Below are 25,085 nucleotides of genomic sequence, written 5' to 3' on the forward strand. Positions count from 1 at the left end.
CTATTCACAGGCAAAGTAGTCCTTCAGGGGGGCGAAGAGGTGTCGGATGACAGGCACACTCCAGGACCTCCCAAGCAGCTTCTGGCGGGCACCACGGCCCATGTTGGACACATCCGTGTAGTGTACAGGAAAGCCGAAGATCCTGGGGGGCGGGCAGGGGCACCAGAATAAAAAGACAGGGAGTCAGAAATGCCCCTTTCAGCATGCTTACTACCTCTGGGAGATCCTCACACGAAGAGCATGGTACTGCTCTTTCTGCCCTTTGTCCCATCCTTTCCATCAGGCCGACCGGGCCTTCACATGAGCCCTGGTTGAACCCCAGAGGCCAGATCAACCGGTTCTACAGAACACAAATAACGGTCCAGAGGGCACGGTTCCTCTAGAAGGAGGCCTGTTGCGTGCATCCCTAAGCACTAGCGCTGTGCTCCGGGCACATAGCTGGTGCTCAGTGGACCTTTCCCATGTTAATGAATGAATGAATGAATGAATGAATGCCAAGAGAGCCAGACAGCAAGCAAACAGACATGTATCTGCCTTCAAATCACAAGAGGAGGAAAGGGAAATTTCCTTAATAAGAATTAAGGAACCTTGCAGAAATAGATCATCAGATGCTCAGATAATTAACCATAAGTACATGGAAGTATCCTGCATTTTCTCTCCCTCTTAAAAAAAACCAGTTGTTAGATCAAGGGCCAAGCTGGACTTAATGGCAGATGGCAACCAAATATACCAAGAGCTTCCTCTAGGAGATTCTACCAGGCCTGGGAAGAGGCTACAGATACACTAGACCTCAGTCTTTCCTGGGCTTACAATCTAATACTAAAAAGCACACCAATGGGTGTTAAGCAATGTGCCAAAGATGTAACACTGTAGGCCTATATAGTGCCTTCATAAGTGCCTGTACCCACGTATATAGGCACCTACCTAGTATCATCTGCATCCATCTAGTATCACAGGGCCAGCTCAGCATGTAAGGCTTAGCTCTCAAAATACAAAATAACCCACAGATGAATGGGCAAGGTTACCAGCCAGTTTCTTTCTATGAATCAGAACTTAATTTTAGGCTAAGAAAACGATTGGTAAAGAAATAAAACCAGTTGTAGGACTGAAATATCTGAAATGAAAATACTCTTATCAAATCCTCTGAGATGCAGCCAAAAATGTAAAGAGGAATATTCATAGCCCTTCCTTCATTTCTAACAATAAACAAAATAAACAGGGGAAAAAAAAAAAAAAAAAAAAACAAACCAGAAAAGGAGAATTGAAATCCAAGAGCTGATTCTTTGAATCCAAACAGTTAAATGATCAACTTAGCCAAGTAAATGGAAGGAGAAGACAGACTTTGGCTAAGTAGGAACCAGCTTTACTGGCAGAGGGAATCTGAGAAAGACCAATGGCCAAGTCAGTGGGGTTTTCTTTGGCTGGTTCCTCATATGCCCTGGAGGCCCAGCATGCTGGGGCAGTTAAATGCCAGGGCAGCACAGCAGAAACAGAGATGGCGTGGTCTAATGACCTCATGTTTCAGATTCCTTACCACCACCACCCTTCTGCCATTTCTACCAGGAAAATCAGCACTAACTCTGAAAAGGCATCACTCCCAGCCCCACTAACATAGGTCAGTGAGACCATGCAGAAGAATTAAGGCAAACACCTGCCCATTTATGCTGCCTGCCTTGACCACATGTTCTTCCCCTTTCTCTCTGCCTGCATGATTCCCCTCTTCACGTGCAGCCCTGCTCACCTTTCTAGCTCAGTGCACCACAAAACATCTTCTTTGCCATTCATGACAACAGGGAAAAGTTGGTTTTTCCCCTGTCTGATCGAGTTCGACTTGGTGGTTATTGTCTGTACTTTCTTTAACTGGAGAACAAAACGACATCATGGAGTGAGCACAGGATGAAGGGTCTGGGTCAAGTCAAAGCTCATAATCACCTCGGGAAGTTGGAGGAGGGAGGGCAGGCGTGGGAGAGAGGGAGGCAGGGTTGGGCTCACAGAGGGAATGAGAAAAGGAGTGTTGGAAGGTGAGAACATCTTGTGCTTCCCACGAACACCAAGAAGTTAATGAACAGGAAGGACCAGCCTCAGAGAACAGATAAAAAAGTGACCATGAATGAGATCACATGGGGGCCAAGAAAACACCAGAGTTATTGATCAAGCAGAATTAAGCAAAAGTAAAAACCCACCCAGATTTTGAGGACGGCCCACTGGATTTTGAATGAATGGAACCTAGCCTGATGTAAACATTAAGTTTGTGGAGATCTCAATATAATTTTAACAGTAGACAATTTTTGTGACAAAACAAAAATTACTCATTTGCTACTGGGAAGATGAGCTGAAATTATCTGTGTCTCTATGGAGTTTGCATTCGCAAACTAGTCACCTTTTCTCATAGTGATTATTTGTGTATCAAGAGCCTCTCCTACTCTGTGCTTTTATTTTAAGATGGGACAGAACAATTAAGTGGGGAAAGAGGCCCAGCACCAGGGAATCATGTGGGGGGGGAGGGGCAGGAATAAACTGAACACCAAGGTCAAGTCCTCGCTTGGAGGTCACCAAGTGCGTTTCCAGAGACCATTTGTTAGCACGTCTTACCTTTGCTGTCCTATTGAACTCCAAGCAGTCCTGCAGTTCGAGTTTATCATTCTTTGATGCTATCACGGGCCTGGGAACATCCAAAACCCATTACTTTCTACCAACTATAAAGGGGCCTCGGTTAGGTGCTTCCCAAGGTGGGAATGAGGGCCAAAGACTGCAAAATGTGCTCTGGCAGTGAACTTGTTACAATTAGCTGATTAAAAAAATGAGCCTGGCAAGAACACAAGACTATGTGCCAAAGCCAGAAACAGACTAGCCCCTTGAAGGGGCAGCCCAACGTCCAGGAGCAAATGCTCCCCCTTTCCAAATTTTAGTATTAATCAGAGCCTTCCTGCAGAGAGAGCAGGATGAAGGAAAGCAAACTGGAAGGAGTCAGGAGACCCCTCCAGTCCAGCCCCACTGCTCACTGAGTGACCCTGAGCAAGTCAGGCCACCTCTCTGGGCCTCAGGAGCTTAGATTAGGTCTTTGTGGATCTGCTGCAACTAGCACATGGCACATTAAACCCATGATTTGGTGGCTTACACCAAAGACGACTCGGGACGGTTTCAGGGCTAACAGGAGGTACAGGTAAGAAGGACAGGAGATGGTTGACAATAGGAACAATTACCCTTGTAACTTTCACCATTGAAACCTGCAAATGCAGAGAGGCAGAGAGATGCCTGAGAAGGCGGAGGGCTAGAACTTGAGGAGTGGTTAAGCGTTCCAGAGGAGAAAACCAGCAAAAGGTCTGAATGCACAGAGCTGATGAACACCACAGCAACCTCTGTGTAAGGAACTTCAAGGCCAAAAGGAAATCAGATGTAGGAATGAATGATGCCCACAAGAGAGGCCACAGAGGGGCGCCTGGGTGGCTCAGTTGGTTAAGCGACTGCCTTCGGCTCAGGTCATGATCCTGGAGTCCCTGGATCGAGTCCCGCATCAGGCTCCCTGCTCGGCAGGGAGTCTGCTTCTCCCTCTGACCCTCCCCCCTCTCGTGTGCTCTCTCTCATTCTCTCTCTCTCAAATAAATAAATAAAATCTTTAAAAAAAAAAAAAAAAAAAAAAAGAGAGGCCACAGAATCACACAAAACATTCCCCTAGATTCTGTCAGAGATTTCCTTGACCTCACCTTCCGGGCTAAATGCCTGCCTACCCCCAATCTTTACTCTTCCATGAACCCAAGGGAGTTGGGGACACATTACGGCCACACCTGGTGCTGACTGTAGGACTGAGATCTATATAACCAAGGTGTTAGGTCGGACAGCTGGATTTGGGTCTGTGACTACCAGGTGATGGTTGGGTCACCACCCTTGCAGGGCCCAGCTGTAAACACTGTTATTCTCACAACTCAGACAGAAAGCTCTGGAGGCTCTGCAGACTCTCTCATCTGATACCCTACATCTAAGGCATCAGCAAATCCTGTTAGCCCTTCCCTCACATTACCTATAATCTGATCCCTCCTGTTAAGTTCCACAGAACTCTTGAGCTGCCAAGCCCCCAGAGCCACACTTGCATTGTGTTGAGTATGTATGGATGGCGCCCTCCTCTGAATGCCCACCCTCACTGGTCTCCCCACTGCTGCCGTCATCCTGCTATTGTCTATCCCTCTATGAGCAACTATCATGAACCTGAGATATACCTTTCACCTGCTTGAATGGCTCATGAGTTCCCATGCAATGACTCACAAATGCCACATAATTTGGCCCATATTTCTGAGTCCTTTGCTGTACTGTCCCAGCCATTCTGGCCCCTGGAAGCCTGTTCTCTGAGCTGCTCTTCCCATGCGCTGTTCACCATCACCCTGTTCCCTATTCTTTCTGCCTGGAATGTTCATTCTTCCCTCAATTAACTACATGGCCTCATTCCTTCATTTAAGGCCCTGGTGGAATGAGAAGCCTCCCCATCAATTCCTCCAATTCCCCCACCTCCAGCCAGGACGGTGAAATTATTTACTGTCTTCTCTACACATCCCCCATTACATGTCAACTCCACGAGAGCCAAGACTGACATCTAATGTGTTCACCACTGAGCCGGCAGCACGTACAGCAATGCCTGGCACAGTGTGAGAGCTCGAGTGTTGAGTGAAGAGCCCACTTCATCCAGACATGAACATTCTCCATTTCACTGGCTGATTAGCCAAATAAAAATGCAACATACCCAACAGAAATCCTACAAGCTATTCTAGCAACTTCTCCCCTCTGTTCACACTTTGCTAAATGCCTGAAAGTTATGCTTCCAGCACTTCCTTCTAAAAGAGAATTTTTTTTTAAGCTTAACTCATTTGCAAGTCTGGGATGTCACATTACCATCATATTTTGTATCTTAATTAGCAGGTTGTTTCCCTGGAAACCACATGGAGGAGATAATGAATCCTCAGCAAAGCCACTTACTTTGTGGCTTTCAACATGAAAAGATTGATAAAAAGTTGGGAAAAGGGGCGCCTGGGTGGCTCAGTTGGTTGGGTGACTGCCTTCAGCTCAGGTCATGATCCTGGAGTCCCGGGATCGAGTCCCACATCGGGCTCCCTGCTCAGTGGGGAGTCTGCTTCTCCCTCTGACTATCTCCCCTCTCATGCTCTCTCTATCTCATTCTCTCTCTCAAATAAATAAATAAAATCTTTAAAAAAAAAAAAAAGTTGGGAAAAGCCCTTGGTTAAGAAAATCCAAGGGGACAGGTTATCTCAGCTATGCCACTGGGCTGGTCACCACAGGTCTCACGGCCAGGGATCACTTCATCTAACAATCTACTTGCATTTCCCAGTGGGACAGTAACCGGAAGAAGAGGCGGGGTATGGAAGCATCAGCACTGTCTGCTCTGTTCCAGCACGAGGCACTTTGAAGAACCTGGCCCGTGGGCAGAGTGGGAACAAGTCAGAGAAGACTAAGGAATCCTAGCCTGAGATTCCCAGGTCGGGGCTAGCTTCCCAAAAGGCTTCCAACATGACAACAGGGATTGGTCTGAATCCTAAGTGGGGCTGTTTCTCGGCAGAGCCAGTGCTTTCTAGGAGGCATGAATGGGTCTCTGAGTCACAAGAGTTCACAGTTGGGGCTCCCATCATTAGTTATACTTAACTTGGCTGTTACCTGTCCCACCTTGAGCCCCTTTGTTACCTGTTCATTCCAGGCAGGTTGCCCCAGAAGTAGCGGGCCCTGTGAGCGGCAGACACTTTGATGGCATCGATCATCACTGGGTTACACTGCAGAGAGAGAGGGACAGCTGCTGGGAGCCCATGTAAGAATTCATGCGGAAGCCATCCAGAGTGGGGTTTGACCTGGGTAGGTGACAAGGCACGCCTCCCCCCCCCTCAGCCCGCTATAGAGGAGGCATGGTTCCTGCCAGCAAAAAGACAGACCAATCCCCATCAAGAATCTGGCTGGAAGACACAGCTAGTGCCCTGATATACTAAACGTGGCGAGAGAGACCAGATTGGACCAGCAGGTTCTGAAGGAAGATACACCCTCGGACCTGACAGATAATTACAGAATGTGCTTTGTACAGGTAGGAAACGCAGCTCAAAATTGAAATTGGCCAAGCTGGGAGTCCTGGTTGCAGGAATGCAGTGTTGACAAAACATGGCTTCTGTCACCCATCTGCCAGGTTCACACAGTGTGAGGGAACTAGCCAGTTCTATAACATCTCCAGCAAAACTTAGGTGGTAAAGTTTTGAAGAAAATGATTGAAATGTATAAAAAGCATTTACTATAGTGCTCGATGATAATGCTTCATACTGAACCGGCTGTAGTCCCTAAAGCTGCAGTTCTCAGAACAGGGAGGAGAAAAAACTCCCTAGAGTAAACCAAGTTGAGTCAAGTCTTCTGAGGCCCCCAAAAGTAGACGAGGATTTCATCGTCTGACTTCAGGGGGTTCTGGCTGAGGTTAGAGATCAAATATTTTCCACACACTAAAAAAGAATCGACCCACATGACTCCGTTAGTTTTGGATTTAGCCGTGTCCACTAAGAACTCAGAAATCACTCCCAACCACCTCCCAAGGCCAACAGGGCCTTCCCTCCCATGTTGTCTTGACAATTAGGACCCTAGGTGCCCTCACCTCCAGGAACCGAGAGATGTCCCTCTTGTCGCCAACCTTCATGGCTACCACATTCTCAAACATCCAGAAGAAGGGCCGGTCATCCCCCTCCTTGGGGCGCGTGTAATTCAGCAGGTGGTAGAACTCAAAGAAGAGCCGGCCTGTACCCTCTGAGCCACATAAGAAGATGGCAGAGCCAGGTTCACACCCCTCAGCCCACCCTCCACACTGACACCAGTGGGTTCCCAGTGACTGCCTGCCTACAGCCACACCCTGCAGGCCTTCTACCTGCACTCCTCTGGAATGACTAAGGACACAGGCACGAGCAGGCCAGGATTCAGTACTATCTCTGGGGACAGGACGTACAATGGTATAGCTGGCCAGAAACAAACAGTCCTCCTCAAGAGCACTCAGGTGACAGAGGGTCTCTTAGGGCCACCAGAAAGAAGGGATGCTCACCGTACAGGCCTTTCCTGGCAGGGTTCACATTTGAGAGATCATTGCATGGGCTTCCACCAATCACCAAGTCGAAGGGGCCCCATTCTTCAATCTGTGAGGGAAAAACAGTCACTCTTCGTGGGGGTGAGGATGGAGGAATACAGCCTAGGTGCCAGGTAACCCTATCAAGAAAACCCACTTCTAGGGGTGCTTGGCTGGCTCAGTTGGTGGAGCACACACTTCTTGATCTCAGGGTTATGGGTTTAAGCCCCATATCGGGTGTGAGGCCTACTTTAAAGAAAAAAAAAAGAAAACTCACTTCTAGAATCTCACTTGGTCAGTAAAGTTTCCCAACTCCACTTCTGACGCAAGACAACCCAATGCCCCAGGTTCCCTAAGATCTAAATCTTTCTGAATAATCTGCCAACTTGTGGGTCTTCCTACAGCTTGATGCAACCCCAGGTTCGCTCTTCTACCACAGCCCTGGGCACAGGGAAGGGGACCACATGGGCATGAGGATGTGTGGGGCTCAGGGCGTGGAGGAGGAAGTGGGGGTGGGGCAGAGCCCAGAAGGGGTGCAGGCTGCCCTTACATTTCTCTTCGTGATGTTCCTGACGTCGTTCACGTATTTGATGTTGCCCTCGTGCTTCACAGTTCCAACAGCGATGGATTCTTCACACACTTCAGAGGCGACGTACTTCTCCACTTTGATGCCCAATTCTTTGAGGACCAAGTACCCTGTAGGGGGCCAGGGGACAGAAAGTGCATCAGGGTTGTCCTCCCAGGGCACTCTCCCTCCAGTGATACTAAGCCACCTCCAGAGCTCCGACCAGACCCAGCAGGGACGTGGTCATCCTCGAGGGAACCCACGCAGATGGCACAGAAACCGAATGCTGGTGACCCTGGGCTCCCTGGATGGCGGAGTTTCATGAAGAAAATATATGGGTAACTGGTAGAGCCCCCCAGCACGATCTACCAGAACGGACAGGCACGTAGCCAAGGTCCCAGCACCTACCACCTAGCACAGTCAAACACAGACACACGGACACAAATCTTCACCAAAACCATGTTTAGAGAAACTCAAGGCTTGGTGGCATGGCCAGGGCTCAGTTCTACTAGGTGTGATCTGCGCCAACACAAATAGGTCTTTAAGACCCAAACAGAATGGGGAAAACAAAGCGCGAGTAGTGACCTGGGGGTGTCACTAAAAGCTGTCAGTGATTTCAGAATCTGGACACCGAAGTACACACATTAAGTACAAACGATGCAAAGTGCATAGCAGCTCCTTCCTCTGCTTCGTTCTCTGGGAATACAGAGATGTTCGTAATACATCACAGGCTAGTTTTTTGAATTGAATGAGTTAGATCAGACACGTCGGCCAGAGGCAGCATGCACGTTGGCTATGCTTCCTCTATACCTGAGCAACGGGAGGGATATGGGAGGGAACCAAGACTGGAGGTATTAGGGGCTGCCTACTTCAGCTCCAACAGATCTAGCCTTATGGAAGAGGAAATTTTTCTAAGATATCTGCACATAATAAAAGAATCCAACACAGCTAAGATATACCTGCCTTTAAAGAGGCCCCAAAAGAAGGCCCGGAAGGGGAAATGGTAGAGAGGTTTGAGGAGAGAAATAGGAGCCAGTGGTTTTCTCAGAACAAGTGACCAACAGGTCATCCCAGAGGTCTTTCTTGGCACTGATGATAGGACACCTGGAGCAGGTGAGCGTCCCTAGGTGAACTCCAAACTCACCTGTTGCAATTCCATCAAACAGGGATAAGACTCGAATGGGCCGCCTTCGGGCTGCGGGAATCGCAGGGTATAACTTGGGGGCTTCCTGCCAGGTTAAAGAAGGAGGTCATGGAAGTCACGGTGCAGGGGGTAGGACTCAGCCTCTGGTGGAGGGGAGGGCTGACCTTCCTCTGAGTCACAAACCCTGTGCTCTACAACTTCCTAGCTGGGATCCCCTGGAGAGCTCTAGCACGAACGGCCATTCTACCCTAGACGTGAACACAGATGCGACTTTGATACAGATGCACACACACACAAAAACACATTCCCTACCCCGGAAAGACCTGGAGCCTCCCCTCCCTCCATCAACTGCAGGCAGGAGCCCAGGAAAATCCACTCCCCCCATGATTTAAGAGTAAGTCACAGGCCTCCCTTCCCTCTTCAGTTCCACTAAGGCTAAGGCTTGGTTAGTTCTGTAACCATTTCTTCAGCAGGCACGTGAAAATCCATATAGTGAGAGGGCATGAAGGAGGGGAGGAGGAACACTGGAGAAGGCTGACAACTGTACAGAGGACGAGGTCTGAGGCTCTCGGATGCTCATCTGTACAATGGATCTTTTCCATTAACTCTTGCCAACAGACTTCCAGAGTGCTCCAGAGCCCTGAAGCCCTGGGGGTGGGTGGTGCGGGGAGCGGGGGGAAGAAGCCTATGGCTTACGTATTCGAGCCCTGTGTCGCTGGTGAAGAAGGCCTGCAGGCGCACGTTCCAGTCCTTCCGGCGCCGTAGGACGCCATGACAGCGCTGAGGGAGGCACATGTAGCAGCTCCAGGGCTCCTGCAGCTTCGCGTCTGCTGCGGTGCCCGTGCCCACCAGCACCTCCAGGCACTCCACGCAGAAGCACCTGCACCCGCCAGCAACGGAGAAGGACAGCCTCGTCAGCAGGCAGCTCCCCTGCCTCCCCCCACCGGCCCCCTGGAGATGGTAACAGGCTGCCTGGAACCTTCTTGGGCCCCCGCTGCTCTTCCCCATGGGCTGGAAGGCACGGTGCCAGGATTTGGGCTGCACTCATTGGGACCTCTTCCGTGGAGACCGATGCATGCACCGTCAGCCCCCACAGGCTGCTGCACAGCCAAGTTCCCCGGCCCATCCCCAGAATGGGCCCATTTCCAGGGGGCCTTCCCTACCCTCAGGGGCCTAGCTTTTTAAAGCCCATCCCTCCACCCCAGTTCTACTTCAAGCACACGGGGACCACGGCCCTGTGGCCTCCTGGCCTGGGCCCAGCCCGCTGCCTGGGCTCCCTCAGGGCTGCAGGCCTGGCCGCCACCCCCCCCCCCCCCGTCCACGGCCCCCGGCCCCCGCTCACCGGCCCCCGTTGACCGCCCCCCGCCCAGCCCCGCTCACCGGCAGCAGCTCGTATTGCTGCAGAGGAGCAGCTCGCGGCCCTCACAGCACACTGTGCAGTAGGACTGATAGCCATCGTCGTCGTACATGTAGAACAGCTCGAGGAAGCGGTCCTGGCAGCCAGACGGAAACGCCAGTGAAATCGGGGACCAGGGACCAGGGACCCCCAGGCCCCCGCCTGTTTGCTGGCTGAGGCCCTAGGAGGCAGCCACAGAAGAGGTCACCGGTGGCTTGGTGCCCTTTCCAGGGCCACCAGCTGGGGTCTGCGTGCCACCGCAGGATGACCCTGCTGCTGCAGCAGCCAACCCTCAGAGGGGACAGCTAGAGCCTTCCCTAGAGTGACACGCAGGTGCTTTTTTCTGGGGGAAGTACAGGGGAGTAGCGGGAAGGGGCAGGAACGCCCAGGGTGGGGATAGGACTTACCCGGCACGTCTGGCAGAGCCCACCCTCAAAGAGAGGGTGGAAGGACACGGGGTTTCTCCGACCACAGGACAAACAGCTATCTATAAGATAGGAATGCAGTTTGCACCAATTACGGCCACAACACCAGGGCTGAAGCCTTAAGTCTAACGGCTTTTGAATAGTTACTCCAGGCTAGCAAAATCACAAGGACTCCTCATGTTTTGTTCCTTTCAGCAATGCTTCGAAGTTGCCAACCCCATTCCAAAGATGGGGAGAGGCCAGAACGGGAGCCCCAAGCAGGCGGTCCCAAAGACAGGCAAAGGCCTGGCCCAGGAGGAAAACCTGAGGCAGGACAGGGAACAAAGTCCACTCCAACACAGGGACTTGCTTCGGTGGGCCTGGTATGAAAATCTTTGAGACTCTTTAAAGACAAACTTGGGTAATCTATGGTGATTCCAATTTGCTTTTGTTTTCATTAAGAGTTGCCTACACCAACCTTAAACATAGCCATGGATACTATTCAGAACACGGGTACCTTCCTTTTGGATATCCTGCCTTGCCGTCACACCAGCAGTCGGGACTGATCCACAGCACTTATCATGTGGGCAGGGCCATTAAGATGCCTAAGACCTGGGAGGCAGGGTGGTGTAGTCGGGTTAAGCATCCGACTCTTCGTTTCACATAGTCATCTCTGGGTTATGAGATTGAGCCATGCATTGGGCTCCACTTTTAGCAGGGTCTGCTTGAGATTCCCTCTCCTTTTGCCCCTCCCACCCACTCGCTGGCACGCTCTTATCTCTCTAAAATAAATAAATAAATCTTAAAAAGAAAATGCCTGAGACCAAGCAACCCCAGCCAGGCAACACGGATGGGTGCAGAGTCTTGAGGAATGGGAGGATTATGGGTCAAGGTTTCCAGGATTGACAGGGATTGCTCCAAACCTGAGCTTTCCCCAGGGTGTTCTGGGTCAGGAGCTGTGCTGTTTCCCTACATAGCATTGAGATAACCACTCAATAAGTATTTGTTAAATAAAGGACATCAGGCTAAGGAAACAAGAGAGAATCCATTTGTCCTCACGCATTCTGAATTCTGTTAGATACATTCTGGGCAGAGTTTCAATTCCAGTGGCTGGCTAATTCCCAGCCAGGATAAACAGACCAGTTGACTTGAGAGTGACCTGGGCACCTCGCACCTCAAAGCCTGTTCCAGTTCTTGTCTGGGGAAGGCTCAAGATGCCACAGATAGCGGTTTCAGGTTTGGGGTTCTCTGGGCCAAATTGCCCCAACCCCACCCTCCTTGCTCACTCACAGGGGCAGAATCAGCCTCCATGAAAATCAGGCAACACATTCTATTAAATGTAGCAACAAAAATGAGCCCACCGCAACCCGAGGCCAAGGCACAGGAGCTCTGGGTCAGATTCCAGCAGGGCAGGCAAGCAGGCTAAGGTCGACCTTGAGCACTGCCCAGGGCGTGAAGGGGGGACAGGGAAAAGCACATTACCTTCCAGGTTACTCTTGTTGTTGCAAACATCCAAAGCCATTTGTTCTGTTGAGAAAAGAGGAAAGTGTGACACGGAGTCAGGGAGCCTCTTCCTCAATCAGCTCTGACACAGTCCCTTGCTGAATGGCCCTTCCTGCCACCCACCCCTGACAGTCCAAAGCTGACAGCGGGTGAGATTGCTCCCCCAGCCTCCTCACTGTCCCATGATCACCTCGACTCTGGTCCTCCTCTCCTCGGTCTTTGCCATTGTTATAGCAGTTGGTCTTTAGGCGCTTGGGTGGGGGGCAGTAGTCTGAGGTGGCCGAGTCGTCAGCTGTGCGTCTTCGAGTCTTGTTCTCTGTGAAAGGTAAGGAGATGGCAGCCGGGGCCAAGATACGGGGAGAAAGGGGCCTGGGACAGAACCATGCAATGCCCGGGTGCCCACCTGCATCTGGGCCATGACATGGCTCCATACTGGGTGTCCTACAGCCCATCTGTGGATAACTTGGACGAAGACAGAATTCAAAATCCCTCACTATGTATTTATCGGGGTTTAAACAGCAATGGGTGCAAGAGAACTCATCCTCATAGACCCAGCACAAGGAAAATTAGACAAAGCTTGGTCTCGGATGCCCACCTCGAGAGCTAATAGCCACATGCAGTGACTGTGCACTTGAGATGTTACTTGTGTAACTGAGTGACTGCTTTTTACACTTAATCTGGATGCACACTCAAAAGCCGCCAGTGGAGCCAATCAACTGTCTCATTTGGAACTTGGGACATCTATAAAAATATAAATCTAATGTTTCTAATGACAACGTAGCGTAAAAATTGAGAGATCATATGACACGTCAAAATAATAGATTTTGAAAACTGCTCTAAAAGAAAATGTAGAATTCTCATTAATTTTTATACAGATTGTTAGAAATGGTAAAATGCCGGAAATATTGGATTTACACTAACTTCACCCTTTTTTTGTACTTTTTCCAATGTTGCTACTAGACAAAAATTTGTATTATGTGGCCATTGTTTATATATTTCTATAAATTCCTGTTATATTTTCATTCAATCTGTAAATATCATCTATAAGAAACATGGTTAAAGGAAACTATATAGCCATTAGAAATCATAAGGACCCTTTAGTGACAAAATTACATCTGACAGTGCATACACTATTATAATTGAGAAGTGAAGGGAAAGCAAGAATCCAACTAGTGTACAGAAATAATTGGAAGGATGTGCACACCCAACGTTAACCTGGAGGGCAGTTGTGAGGGTTGGGAGTGAAGGGGTGGGTGAGGGCTCAGGTTGACTTTTAAAGATTGGATTCTTTCCCAGTGACCCCTGTATATGCAAGAAATGGAAAGAAAGTGCAGCGAAAACAGTGCATAGTCAAAATATGGGAAGGGAATACCGTATTTCCTTGATTCTAAGTTCCCACTGCCTGCACGACGCACCTTCGACTTATTAACCACTTATTTGTGGGGGGAGGAAAACAAAACAAAAACAGAAAATACTATGTTAAATGTATGGATTCTTAAGACAAACCCTGGATTTCAGGCATCTGGGATTTCCTGAGTGACAATGTGGAAACAACACTTATCTTAGAGGAATTATGGTATTGGTCAAACCCTTAGGATGGGAGATACCTCTTTCTGAACGGAGGTGGCTTATGGGGTTGGGGGGGGGGGGGGGGGGGGGGGGTAACACTTTCCAGGTTTTCTCCAGTGAGCATGGCTTAATTATTTTTTCCTTTAAAAAAAGGGCACCAGTGAAGATTCCATCTTGGCCTCCTATTTACTCAAGTTTTCACAACAGATTCAATTCCAATTACTTGTACTTGACCTTCAGCAGGAAAAGTGACTAGGGGAGCTGGAAAAGGCTGGGCTGTTTGCTCTTCCAGCTTCCCTGGGGGTTCACAGGGTGACAGAGCTCCAGGCCTGACAGCTTGCTGGAAGCCAGGGTAGGGTAGGTGGCAGCAGGGGGTAACTACATCTCCCAAGAGGGTCCCCAGCAGCAGTGGACGGTGGGTGCTGCCCAGGGACCCAGTCCCACCTGGTTGCTTGTTGTTTGGTTTGAGGCCCTCAATCCCAGTGGGCTTAAAGCCCCCGTGGGCCCACTCTAACATGGGCTTCAGCTGGTCCTCCAATGAGTCTCCAGGACTGCTGGGGAAGGTTTTGCCAGCCCGCACCCTGGCTTTCTGTGGAGAAAAAGAGGCTATGATCAACAGGAGGGGTGGGTGCTAGCCAGGCCACACCCAGGAACTCCCCCCCGCTGGGGCCTGCATTCCCTTTCACAGCCCAGCAGCTGTCCTGAGCAGTGGTATGTGACAGGGAGGAAGGGCCTGTGTAGGGAGACAGGCAGGAGGCTATGGAGAGGGAAATTAAGTCTCTCCCTGCAGATACCAAATATGATCTCTCCCCTGTAGGGACCTGAGTGCTCAGCTCCCTCTCAAAGGGCAGAGGATCAGCTCTGTCACTTTTAGATACAGAAGAAGCATCAGCCAGCATGTCTCACTGTGTCTGAGAAGCTTCAGATTTCTTGTTTTATTTCCCTAATGAAGTGGGGAAGTATTAAGTCCTATTACAAAGGCACCAGGAAGTTTTACATGTCTAATTAAGCACAAAGCCTGGCTCATAAATGCTGGACCAAGGCCACAGAACATTTCATTTCTAAATCAAAGCAGAAGGAGTGACAGAGCCTGATGGATCCCCCACAGACAAGGAGAGGAGGCAGCTGGCCTCAGGTGTTCTCCAGTCTGGACCTCAAACCACAGCACTCAAAGGAAAGAGGCTTTGAGGCTCTACAAAAACTTATTCACAGATATGAAGACTGTCTCCTGCTCCTGAGGGCTCCTCTTCCCTCTGTCAGTAGGCATGGAAGCTGGGGGTAGTCCTGGGAACTCACAGGAAATCTCAAATCCCTCCTTTTCTTTCCCAGTCAATGGGCTACTGTCATGTTCGCATACACTTCCTTCCTGGTGGCTCTGCCCCCTCCATGCTATTGGGCACACTGTGGCCTGACCTGGCCTTCTAGAAGTCTCTTGCTTTACCTCTGTTTTCGAGGCCAGGCCCTCACCACCCACTACCATGTTACCTCCAACGCATGGTACATGGCCTTCCTGTAAGAGACCAGCTTATTGAAGGTCGCCAGGTTAAAGTGCTGGCTGAACAGCCCCAGGGCCACTAGCTTATCTGCAGACACCTGGAAGAGAAAGCCATCATCAACATCCATTTACAGCTGGTGTCTGGCGTGTCCTGTGTCTCTCCCAGGCTTATTCCTGGGGATCAAGCTATAGACTAAAAAGAAGGGAAGAGAAAAGCAGAAAACAGAAACAGGAGCACAGCCTCTGACACACCCTACCGACAGAAGCATGGCGAACACAACACCCCAAATGGGAGAAAGCAGGATACTCCCAAATGGATACAGCCAGATTCAGTCCTGGAGACTCGTTGGAGGACCAGCTGAAGCCCATGTTAGAGTGGGCCCATGGGGGCTTTAAGCCCACTGGGATTGAGGGCCTCAAACCAAGGTTACAGGGTGCATCTGGCTGTATCCAAACTATTCTAAGTACAACGGACCCACACTGTCCTTGGTGGGGGGCCCCGTCTCCGTCTTGACATTCACAGTGGATGCTCCAACATTGCTGCTTTCGCACATGTTCTTCCCTCATTCACGACCATGACAAACAGCTGTGATACAGCCTTTTATTAACAGAATTAATTTAATGTGCAGGTTTAGAGAATAGTGCTTGGCACAGAGTGTGATTTGTTGCTATGTGCCTTACATCGGGGCTAAATACCTGTAGTCCACAAGTCTCACACCCAAGTCCCCTGGCCGTGCACGAACAAATCAGGCTGCCGGTGGGATGAGATGAAACTGGTGTTCGGGGACTCTGATTAGCCCGGAGAACCATGGGACGTCTCCTTCCCCACACAGTGCATGCTCATTCTCATGCCAACCTCCGTTTTACACCTCTCATCTTGACCTCCCACGAGGGGCTGTTGCCACCATTTATAAGAAACTGGGGATCAGTGTGATTGTACAGAGAAATGCAGGTGCTCATCCCAGCACCAACTGTTCTCGTGCTGTGTGTAGCCCAAGCACAAGGACCTGTGTTGCAATCCCTTACTATGCTAACAGCCCCACACTTCATCTTATTAGCATCAGACCCAGTCTTGCAAAGCTCATTATAGGTCTCATTGGGCCAAAGTAATTACAAACAATCCATGTTTCTTCATTTCACAGAACTCATGGCCCATATCCCTGCAGTTAGATGCTTCAGGGAGAGCAAAGGCCCACATTTGTAATCCTGCTCCCTCTGCTGGCCAAAGAGAGAGTTTCTACATGCATTCTACCTACCAGGGAAGACTCCAGGTCCTATTTATCTTGCCCTCTGGGAATTTCAGTGTGTTTACAGCAAATCCCAAATCATGGGGGGAAAAAGAACCTCAATTTGAGACCAAATCCCACAGATGTACTGAATGGTCCTCCATTCCCACATCTGCCTCCATCCCAACCCAGCTTGCTGTTGTTCCTCATCGAACCTCTGGATGTGAAGGTTGGACTAACATTTCGAAAAGAGACCATCACAGGCCAAGATCTCAGAATGTGCCTTTGACAGGGTTTAAGAATCAGAACTGCAGGATTCATGCCCAACAAGCAGAGCTCTTACCCCACAGACTCTCATCAAGGAGGAACTAAAAATGGTTAACATTAAAAAAAAAAAAAAAACCCCACAAAGATTGGGACACCTGGGTGGCGTAGTCTGTTAAGCATCTAACGTCTTGATTTCAGCTCAGATCATGATCGCAGGGTCATGAGATTAAGCCCTGTGTCCCGCTCTGCACTCAGCTTCTGTTTCCCCCCTACCCTCCGTCTCAAATAGAGAAATCTTCAAAAAAAGAGGTTAACACCAATAACCAACAAAGCCTGAAATCAGTACTCTGCAGTGGCCCTAGGCCCACCTCTCCTCCCATGCCCCTCCCCACACCTCTCAAAAGCAGAGACCACCCTTCCTATCTCTTCCTGGCTTCTCCAAGGAAAATCTTTGAGGGTGTCTGCCCAGGAATCCATCCTGGTGACTCTGCCCGGAGAAATAAAAACCAATAGAGCATAAGTGCCCACAAATGGCTTCAGAGGGCTTTCCAGCTCTTTGTCTCCTATAAGACTAGACAGATTGAGCTCTGGGCCTGTGAGACCCTATATATCTGTTTAAGCCAGTTAACAAGAAATTTTTGTCCTTCCTAGGCACAAGGAGTCAAAGAGCCTCACCCATCTGGAGAAAGCAGTCACAGGCCACTCATATTAAAACGTCAAGTATAAAAGGAAGTGAAGAAAACACAGGAAATGGGTCTGTGGCCCATGAGAGCCTGCCTAGCCCTGGACTCACCTCAGAGAACTTGCCGTCACCAAACCACTGGACCCACCGCATGCCGGACATGGCCTGGCGCTTGGAGGTGGCCTTCCATGACACCACCATGGCAGGCCACCAGGAGAAGCCCTTGATCTTTCCCCACACAAGGTCCCCTATCCCAAACTCCTTCCCATCCTGGAAAAAAAAAACACATGGAAGGAATCCCAATGAGACAGATCACCTAGGCCAAGGAAAAATCCTGCCCACCCCACTAACCCCAAGGGCCATTGCCCTAGGGTACAACTTAGGGCATTACTTTTAAAAAAATAAGAAATGTGAGTGAGAACCCCTTGAATATAAGGGGTCAGTTTTGTTTTTTGATAGGAACATGGGATTTATTAGATTTGTAAAATTTCACCTGTAACCTTTAACCTCTATCTGGGAATGAAAGATGTCAACTGAAAACTCACAGGAAATAAGATCAGAGTTACCTCATGACAATCACCTGGGTTTTCCCACCACGGGCCTCAAAAAGCTTACCATAAAATGTAAAATGCCCATGAAAAAACAAGTTATTCAAATAGATATACAGGGGCACCTGGGTGGCTCAGTCATTATGCATCTGCCTTCGGCTCAGGTCATGATCCCAGGGTCCTGGGACTGAGCCCCGCATCGGGCTCCCTGCTCTGCAGGAAGCCTGCTTCTCCCTCTTTTACTCCCCCTGCTTGTGTTCCCTCTCTCTTTTTGTCTCTCTCAGTCATATAAATAAATGAAATCTTTAAAAAAAAATAGATGTACAGTCTGATATACATAGAAAAAAAGATTTCTACGCAACAGAATTATACATACATACGTATGTATGCAGCAGTGCTGGAATGAAGCAAGCCCAACCGGCTAATCATGAACAATACAGAAGATGGATCATATAATACAGTGGATAAAAGATGTGAGCATGAGGCAACTCCAGCTCCCAACAAATAAAGTTAACTAGTCTACAACTGTACATAAAATATAATGAACAGAATCATACCTCGTATTACATATACAAGGTATATATATGAGGTACATAAATTTGGAGGTACAAATACTTGACATTTGGAAATTCATTAATCAGGTGTTTGAATTATGTCTGGCAGAGAAGCAGGATAAAGGAGGGACACGTTGCGTATGGAAAATCTATATGCTAAAGAAATTCAAATATTACAATAGAAGTGGCCCCCACAAAAAGGTAGGAATGGCCCCCGCTGGGTAAGCGTCTATTCTTCCCTATTATCTAGGCCATTCTTGTGGTACCTGATACTCGGCGCTGTCGGCATCTCTACCCTCTGCATCCACCTGTGGGGACTCGAGGCCATCCTGCTGGCTGTCCTGGGCCAAGCGGGTGTAGGGGGTACTGCTGCTCTGGGGCACCACATCGTCATCCGTGAGGTCAATGGTGAGGTAGGGGCTGGCTGGGGACGGCCACGGCGTGCCTGCCAAGGATACTGTCCGCCGCCTCAGGGACTGTGGACAGAAGGACATGGAACTTGGGCCATGGCAAACCAGGTAGGTGACCAGAGACCAGTGGAACCCCCAGTTGCTTCCCAAGCAAGCAGAAACAGTAAAGACGTTAAGTTGAAGAGAACAGAGACCACCAAGGACGGTTTTCCGGGAACCAGTATCCCTCAAGTGATGGGATAAAAAGCAACTTCCATCAGAACAGAGACAGAATCAAGGACAAAGGCAGAATAATGAGGGAGGCCGAGAGGCTCTGAGAGCCAACCTCAGAGAGGGCTGCTGGTTTCCTTAAATGCTTACTGTGTGCCCAGCCTTGCAACAGGAGTGGAGAAAAGCACTGGGGTTGCCTCAAGACAGTCAAAGAAGATACCAGGGAGACAAAACAGTTCTGGAGTCAGTAGTACTCGAACTCATTCCGAGGAGGAGCAAGAACCCAGTCAGCAGGGAATTCACACATTCCCACCCGAGTTCCATCCAGGATCAGGCCAGGAGAGAAGTCATTGGGCTTAAGAGAAGCTTACCCAGCAACCAGGAGAGAGAGGTAAGGGAAGCCCCTGAAAAGGTGATAAGAGTGAAGATTGGATGTAGGTCGCACACCAGCCACTTTGGGTGGCACAGTGAGAGAGACCGATCTTCCGCTTAAAGAGACTGGGGGTATCCGGGGAACCAACCCTGGTAGCTGAGAACTCCACAGGGGACTCATCCACGGGATTGCGGCCCTGCCGGCCTCGGGTGGAACGCGGGGAGGACCTGGGTCTCTCCCGGCTGGAGGCACTGGTGTTATTTCGGGTTCGGACCTGGAAGCAAGAGAGGATAAGCACGAGGCCTTTGGTGACTACAGGCATGGCGTTCCGGACAGGGGGCCAAGAGGACTGGTCTTGAGAGGTCGCCTCACATCAATGAAAGTGAACGAGGTGGTTAAGTTAGGGAAGAACTCTGGATGGGTCACGTGGACCCCCCACCCCGAAACTCCCCAGTTAGTGGGAGAATGGGGTAGGGTGTCAGCAGGCCTGCCAACAGTCCACAGCAGATCCCACGCTGCCTGGCCGAGGCGGCTGGCACCTGCAGATTGAATGGAAAACTAAAATCCAAACCAAACATTTACCGCCCCCCACAGCGATGGAGTAATTGTTGCCTTCTTTAGGAAGGCACTCGATCATCAAGACAGATTAGAAGCCCTTAGGCTCCTTTCTCAAAATGGCTTGAATTTAGGTGTTGTACATCTGTATTCAAATCCTGCACACAAGAATGACTGTTTATGGGGCACCTGGATGGCCTAGTCAGTTGAGCAGCCAACTGGATTTTTTGGCTCAGGTCATGATCTCAGGGTCCTGGGATCAAGCCCCACATCAGGCTTTCCACTCAACAGGGAGTCTGCTTCAGGATTCTCTCTCACTCTGCCCCTCCCTGTTTGCTTGTTCTCTAAAATAAATCAATCAATCTTAAAAAAAATTAAAAAGATTTTAAAAAGAACTACTATTTAACCTTGGGTAAGTTATTGGAAATCTTCTCTCATCTGTAAGAAGGGCATGATATACATCATACGCTGGGTGAGATTATAAGCTAGCCCTGCAATGGCCATCAAGTGTTCACCTGCTCTCTAACGGGCTGGGTGACCATTAGCGAAGACTGCCTTCCTATTTCTAGACCCCACCCTGTAAGTCACAGAAGTGACTCCCAAAAGTAACTGACAGTTGAGCCATCCACCTACAAACTATCCACTCTTAGGCACTTAAAGCCAGCAATGTCCAAGGAGCTGAAAACCTGCCACATGAAAGCTAGCTTTCACAACGATAGTTCACGAACCTTGCTGTCATTTTCCAATTTCAAAACATTTGTTCACCTCGCTCTCCAAAGCTCCAAGGAGAAAGGAAGATCCAAGACAGGTTTTTTTTTCATTCAGGCCTACGAGTGGTTGGAAGGGCCGTGGCTGAGGGGAGGGGGACTTACAGCTGGGCTTTCAGACCGAGTCCTGGTTTCACGGAAGAGTTTGGGCATCACTGGGGTGTCAGAGCCATCTCCGTCTTCCCCCTCGCCATCTCCATCACCCGTCAGATCCTTTATAAATGAAGCATTAGGAACAGTAAAGGTCATTAAAAGGTCACATAATCAAAACGGTTTAAGAATCAAGATTCAATCATTTTGGGCCAAGTGACCTCAAAATATTTTCAACTACCACATTTTGCTCAACATACTTTACACAATGGCTTACCATGGGGATCACAAATTCAAGACGTGATTGAAAAATAAAATCCCAGGGGCGCCTGGGTGGCTCAGTCATTAAGCGTCTGCCTCCGGCTCAGGTCATGATCCCAGCATCCTGGGATCAAGCCCCGAATCAGGCTCCCTGCTCTGCAGGAAGCCTGCTTCTCCCTCTCCCACTCCCCCTGCTTGTGTTCCCTCTCTTGCTGTCTCTCTCTCTGTAAATAAATAAAATCTTAAAAAAAAAAAAAAGAAAGAAAAATAAAATCCCAGTGAAATCAGGAAGCCCAAGATAGGGTATGAATTCAATATATATCATCAAGATTCCCGTATGTACACCACAGGGAGACTCATTTGGCTATGCCCAGCAGGGAGAGCTGGTCATGTCGTACAACTGAGTGTCTGGGAGAAATCAAAGGTTCAAGAAAGATGCTTCTTGATACCATTACCAGGAAGAAACAGCACCAATTCTGTGTCAAGTCATGTAGAACCCCCAGTACATGTCCCATGCCCCAGAGCAAAACGCAAAGAACTGGGCACACAAAGTGGAGCGCTAGTGAGCAGCCCCAAGCCCAGCTGTCGTGTTAAGAACTGGATTTTTCACTTGCCAATCTTGTGGCCTTGAGTGAGTCCATTCCTCTCTTTAAAACTCTAACAGTAATTCCCTTGTAGCACAACAGGGTGATAATGAGAATGAACGATGCATGCCTCGCCCAAGGCCAGGCTCAGAGGAAATGCTCAGTCAGGAGGTTCCATTCCCATTGCTGGTAATGGTCCATCAGAACTCAAACAGCTGTCCGGAGCACATGGTCCCAAATGTCCACACAGCTCTTACTCTAGCCATCTGGGTGCCCACGGGTTGCTCTCCAGCAGAACAGAAGCTGTGCAAATGTGAACTTTCATTTGTCCAGAACTTTGTGCCCCGTGCCTGACACTGGTTCTCCAAAAGAATAACCCAAGTGAAAAAACTCTACTATGATTAATAAGAACCCAGAAGGCAGAAATGAGGTCAGGAATAAAAAAAAAATTATGAAAAACCGTAACTTGGAAAAAAACTTATCAAGTAGAAACCTTGCAGCAAGTATTCAAAGATCTTGCAATGATTGTTTGTTTTTTTTTTTTTAAAGATTTTTTTTTTTATTTATTTATTCATGAGAGACAGAGAGAGAGAGAGAGGTAGAGGGAGAAGCAGGCTCCCAAGGAGCAGGGAGTCCGATGTGGGACTCGATCCCAGGACCCTGGGATCATGACCTGAGCCGAAAGCAGACGCTTAACCATCTGAGCCACCCAGGCGCCCGCAATGATTGTTTAAAATCCCCTGAAACAAGCCAGGCAAGTTCTTTCCATCTTGGAAAAAAAAATTTCCTTGAGGCCACATAACCCTGATATCAAAACCGGACAAAGATATATTCCGATAAAATCATACATCCATTTTATTCATGAACAGATGCTAAAGTAAATCAAATTCAAAACATACCACAACCAAGTTGGGCTCACTCCAGGAATAAAAAAGACAGTTTACTACATTAGAAATTTATCTATGTAATTGATCATCCACTGAGAAAAAGACAATTTCAAAAAATATGCTAAATAAGCATTTAGTGGGGCGTCTGGGTGGCTCAGTCATTAAGCCTCTGCCTTCAGCTCAGGTCATGATCCCAGGGTCCTGGGATCGAGTGCTGTATCAGGCTCCCTGCTCTGCGGGAAGCCTGCTTCTCCCTCTCCCACTCCCCCTGCTTATGTTCCCTCTCTCGTTATGTCTCTCTCTGTCAAATAAATAAAATCTTTAAAATAAATAAATAAATAAGCATTCAGTAAAAAACTTTGTAATTTAGTAAAATAAATGTTTATGATTTTAAGACTTGGCACATAACAAAAAATGCCATCATTCATGAGTTTGTTTGAAGCCCTCTCCATGCTTAGCAGTGTTGAAATTCAGCATTCAACAAGTACTTATTGGGTACCAGTTTAGAGGCAGCCTCAAGTTCCCCATTTAATGAAAGCTCAAGGGAATTCCCCTGGAACCCTGAAAAAAGGACAGTAGAGCACATACCTGAGTATAACTTAGCAGACTGGAGACCTCCCTCTTGGACAGCCGTGAGCTTGATCTACGGCCTGGAATAAAGAACCAGAGTCTGTTTGGAGGAAGGGGCAGCCCTCTGGGCTGGGAAGCAGCCGTGTCGTCCTTTGCTGACCTGCTGTCCCTGACGTCTCCTCTCTCTAAACCCATGGGCATCCTCAGGGTTTAACTCCTAGCCCCTCAGGATCTGTGGTCCTGTCAATGTATTCATAAGGCAACAGGGCAGAGCTGGGCACGTAACAGGATCAAAAACAATACTGAAGGTACTCATGAGGGAAGGCATCAAATTCCTTCCAGAATTGTGGCCACCAAACTACAACTAATGAACAATCCAGTGCCTGCCGGATCAGCCACATTTCAAGTGCTCACATGTGGTTAATGGCTATTATAGTGAACAATGCAGAAAACAGAACACTTTCACCCTCACAGAAAGTTCTATTAGACAGCACAGCTCGAGAGGATTTCAACAGCAGGGTGGGATAATACAGGGTTTTCCAAACCAGCTGGGTCAGAAAATCTCAGTGGGGAGGACCCCAGGTGATATGATCCAGAACTGCACAGGAGAGGGGTGGGGAAGGGAAGGATGGGAAAGGAAGCAGGCCTCAGACCCTCCCCACTTGAGTGTCTTCTTCCCACATAATCACAATGCCAGCTGCAAGGGGAGAGGGGTCCCACTGCAAAAGGGCCAAAGACCCCAGCCTATTCTGCAACCACACCCCATCGTGGCTGGAAAAGGACAGGTGTCATAACCTTGGGGTTAACTCCTCAGAATCCCAACCGAGGTGGGGGCAGTAGGGGGAGCAAGGGCCCGCAGGCAGGGATGAGAAATGAGCTGGGCTCTGCCTACATCCACTTCCCTTCCCCGAGAGGTATGGCAGAGCCTGTCAGAGACCAGACCCTCTCCCCACAACCTGCCTTGAGCCTGCTCCAAGGCTCATGCCCCAGCTGCTGCTGTCTGCAGTGCCTGTCCCACCCCTCCTCCCCACTGGCCCGGCCACCTCTGATCTCCGGGGTGCTGATAGCCTCCAGGATAGGGGGTGAGGGCGCATCCTTGGAGTCAGAAGACTGGTCGCTGCAGCCCCCATTAGTGATGATGGAGTCTTCCCTCCCGCTGGCGTCCTCCTCTCTGTTGAGTTGTCTGGTGTCTCCCTTCATTGTTTCCTGCAGGAGGGCCAGAATGGGTAGGGTAGCAGGGAAGCAAGGGCACAAGGGGGCAGCACACCCCGGACCTCCCGCCAATGGCTCTATGTCCTCAGGCCAACAGAGGCCCCTTGACATTCTCCGGGTGATACTCCTGCCCAAGGACCCCACCCAGGCTGCCCCCCATAGCCTGCCCCCCTCACCAAACTCGGAGGCTCAGGACTTGGTTCCATGTGGCCAGGCGGCCCCGAAGGCTCAGATACCAGCACCCAGGACAGAGGAGGGGGCTGGGCTGTGGTCTGAGGCTTAGGCTGTTCTGTGCAATTAGCCGGCCACTTCAAACAATGCCATTTAGGACCCGCCTGCCCCGGCCTGCCTGCCGCCAGCCTTGGTCCCCTCTGCCCCTGGCCCCCTCTCCCTGCCCAGCCTCCGCAGGGCCTCAGGAAGCCAGTGCATTATTTTCCCTCCTGACCCCTTTGTTTGCTCTCTCCCTTCCCCTCAATCTCCAGGTCCTCTTCCCACCCGCCCCCTCCTCCCCCACAGAACAGCTTCTCTCCTCTCCATGGCAGCACAAGCCCCGCCCCACCCCAACCTCAGGGGCCCATTGGTCTGCTGGTCTGTCACTCACTCCCCTCCTCCCTCACCAGCTGGGGCTCAGAGTCCCAAGTTCCCAAGAAGGGAAAGGATGGAGGAGCACAAGCAAAGGACTGGGGCAGTTAACAAGGGGTATGCTCCCCATCGGCTCCAGCCTCGCCC

The 25,085-nt window shown here is 49.6% G+C and overlaps 1 protein-coding gene across 5 annotated transcripts; it reads right to left on the minus strand.

Annotated features, from left to right (window-relative positions):
* DNMT3B (DNA methyltransferase 3 beta) lies at positions 1 to 24,562 on the minus strand. 5 transcript variants are annotated; one of them, XM_021689051.1, is made up of 22 exons: positions 24,533 to 24,562; positions 24,188 to 24,350; positions 23,163 to 23,224; positions 20,858 to 20,965; positions 19,579 to 19,704; positions 18,704 to 18,913; positions 17,447 to 17,605; positions 15,151 to 15,258; positions 14,110 to 14,254; positions 12,287 to 12,412; positions 12,076 to 12,120; positions 10,597 to 10,676; positions 10,174 to 10,286; positions 9,490 to 9,673; positions 8,794 to 8,878; positions 7,635 to 7,780; positions 7,064 to 7,154; positions 6,626 to 6,774; positions 5,686 to 5,771; positions 2,593 to 2,662; positions 1,742 to 1,860; positions 1 to 142 (listed from the first exon to the last, which is right to left on the minus strand). In XM_021689051.1, the coding sequence occupies exons 1-22, from the start codon at positions 24,560 to 24,562 to the stop codon at positions 1 to 3; spliced, it is 2,547 nt and encodes an 848-aa protein (XP_021544726.1). The 5 variants fall into 5 exon arrangements, with proteins under 5 accessions (XP_021544726.1, XP_021544725.1, XP_021544727.1 ...); XM_021689050.1 differs by lacking the exon at positions 24,533 to 24,562 and adding an exon at positions 13,469 to 13,528 and having other exon boundaries at positions 24,188 to 24,344; XM_021689052.1 differs by lacking the exons at positions 1,742 to 1,860; positions 2,593 to 2,662; positions 24,533 to 24,562 and having other exon boundaries at positions 24,188 to 24,344.
* Positions 24,563 to 25,085: the final 523 nt, after the last annotated feature.

Source organism: Neomonachus schauinslandi, chromosome 10 (genome assembly GCF_002201575.2).
Source record: "Neomonachus schauinslandi chromosome 10, ASM220157v2, whole genome shotgun sequence".
Taxonomy (NCBI): Eukaryota; Metazoa; Chordata; class Mammalia; order Carnivora; family Phocidae; genus Neomonachus; species Neomonachus schauinslandi.

Coding starts and splice junctions, on each gene's coding strand:
- DNMT3B (XM_021689050.1), bottom strand. CDS start 24,344: ATGAAGGGAGACACCAGACAACTCAACAGAGAGGAGGACGCCAGCGGG. Junction 20,966..23,162: donor GTCTGCTAAGTTATACTCAG/GTATGTGCTCTA, acceptor TCATTTATAAAG/GATCTGACGGGTGATGGAGA. Junction 8,879..9,489: donor GCGACACAGGGCTCGAATAC/GTAAGCCATAGG, acceptor TTAACCTGGCAG/GAAGCCCCCAAGTTATACCC.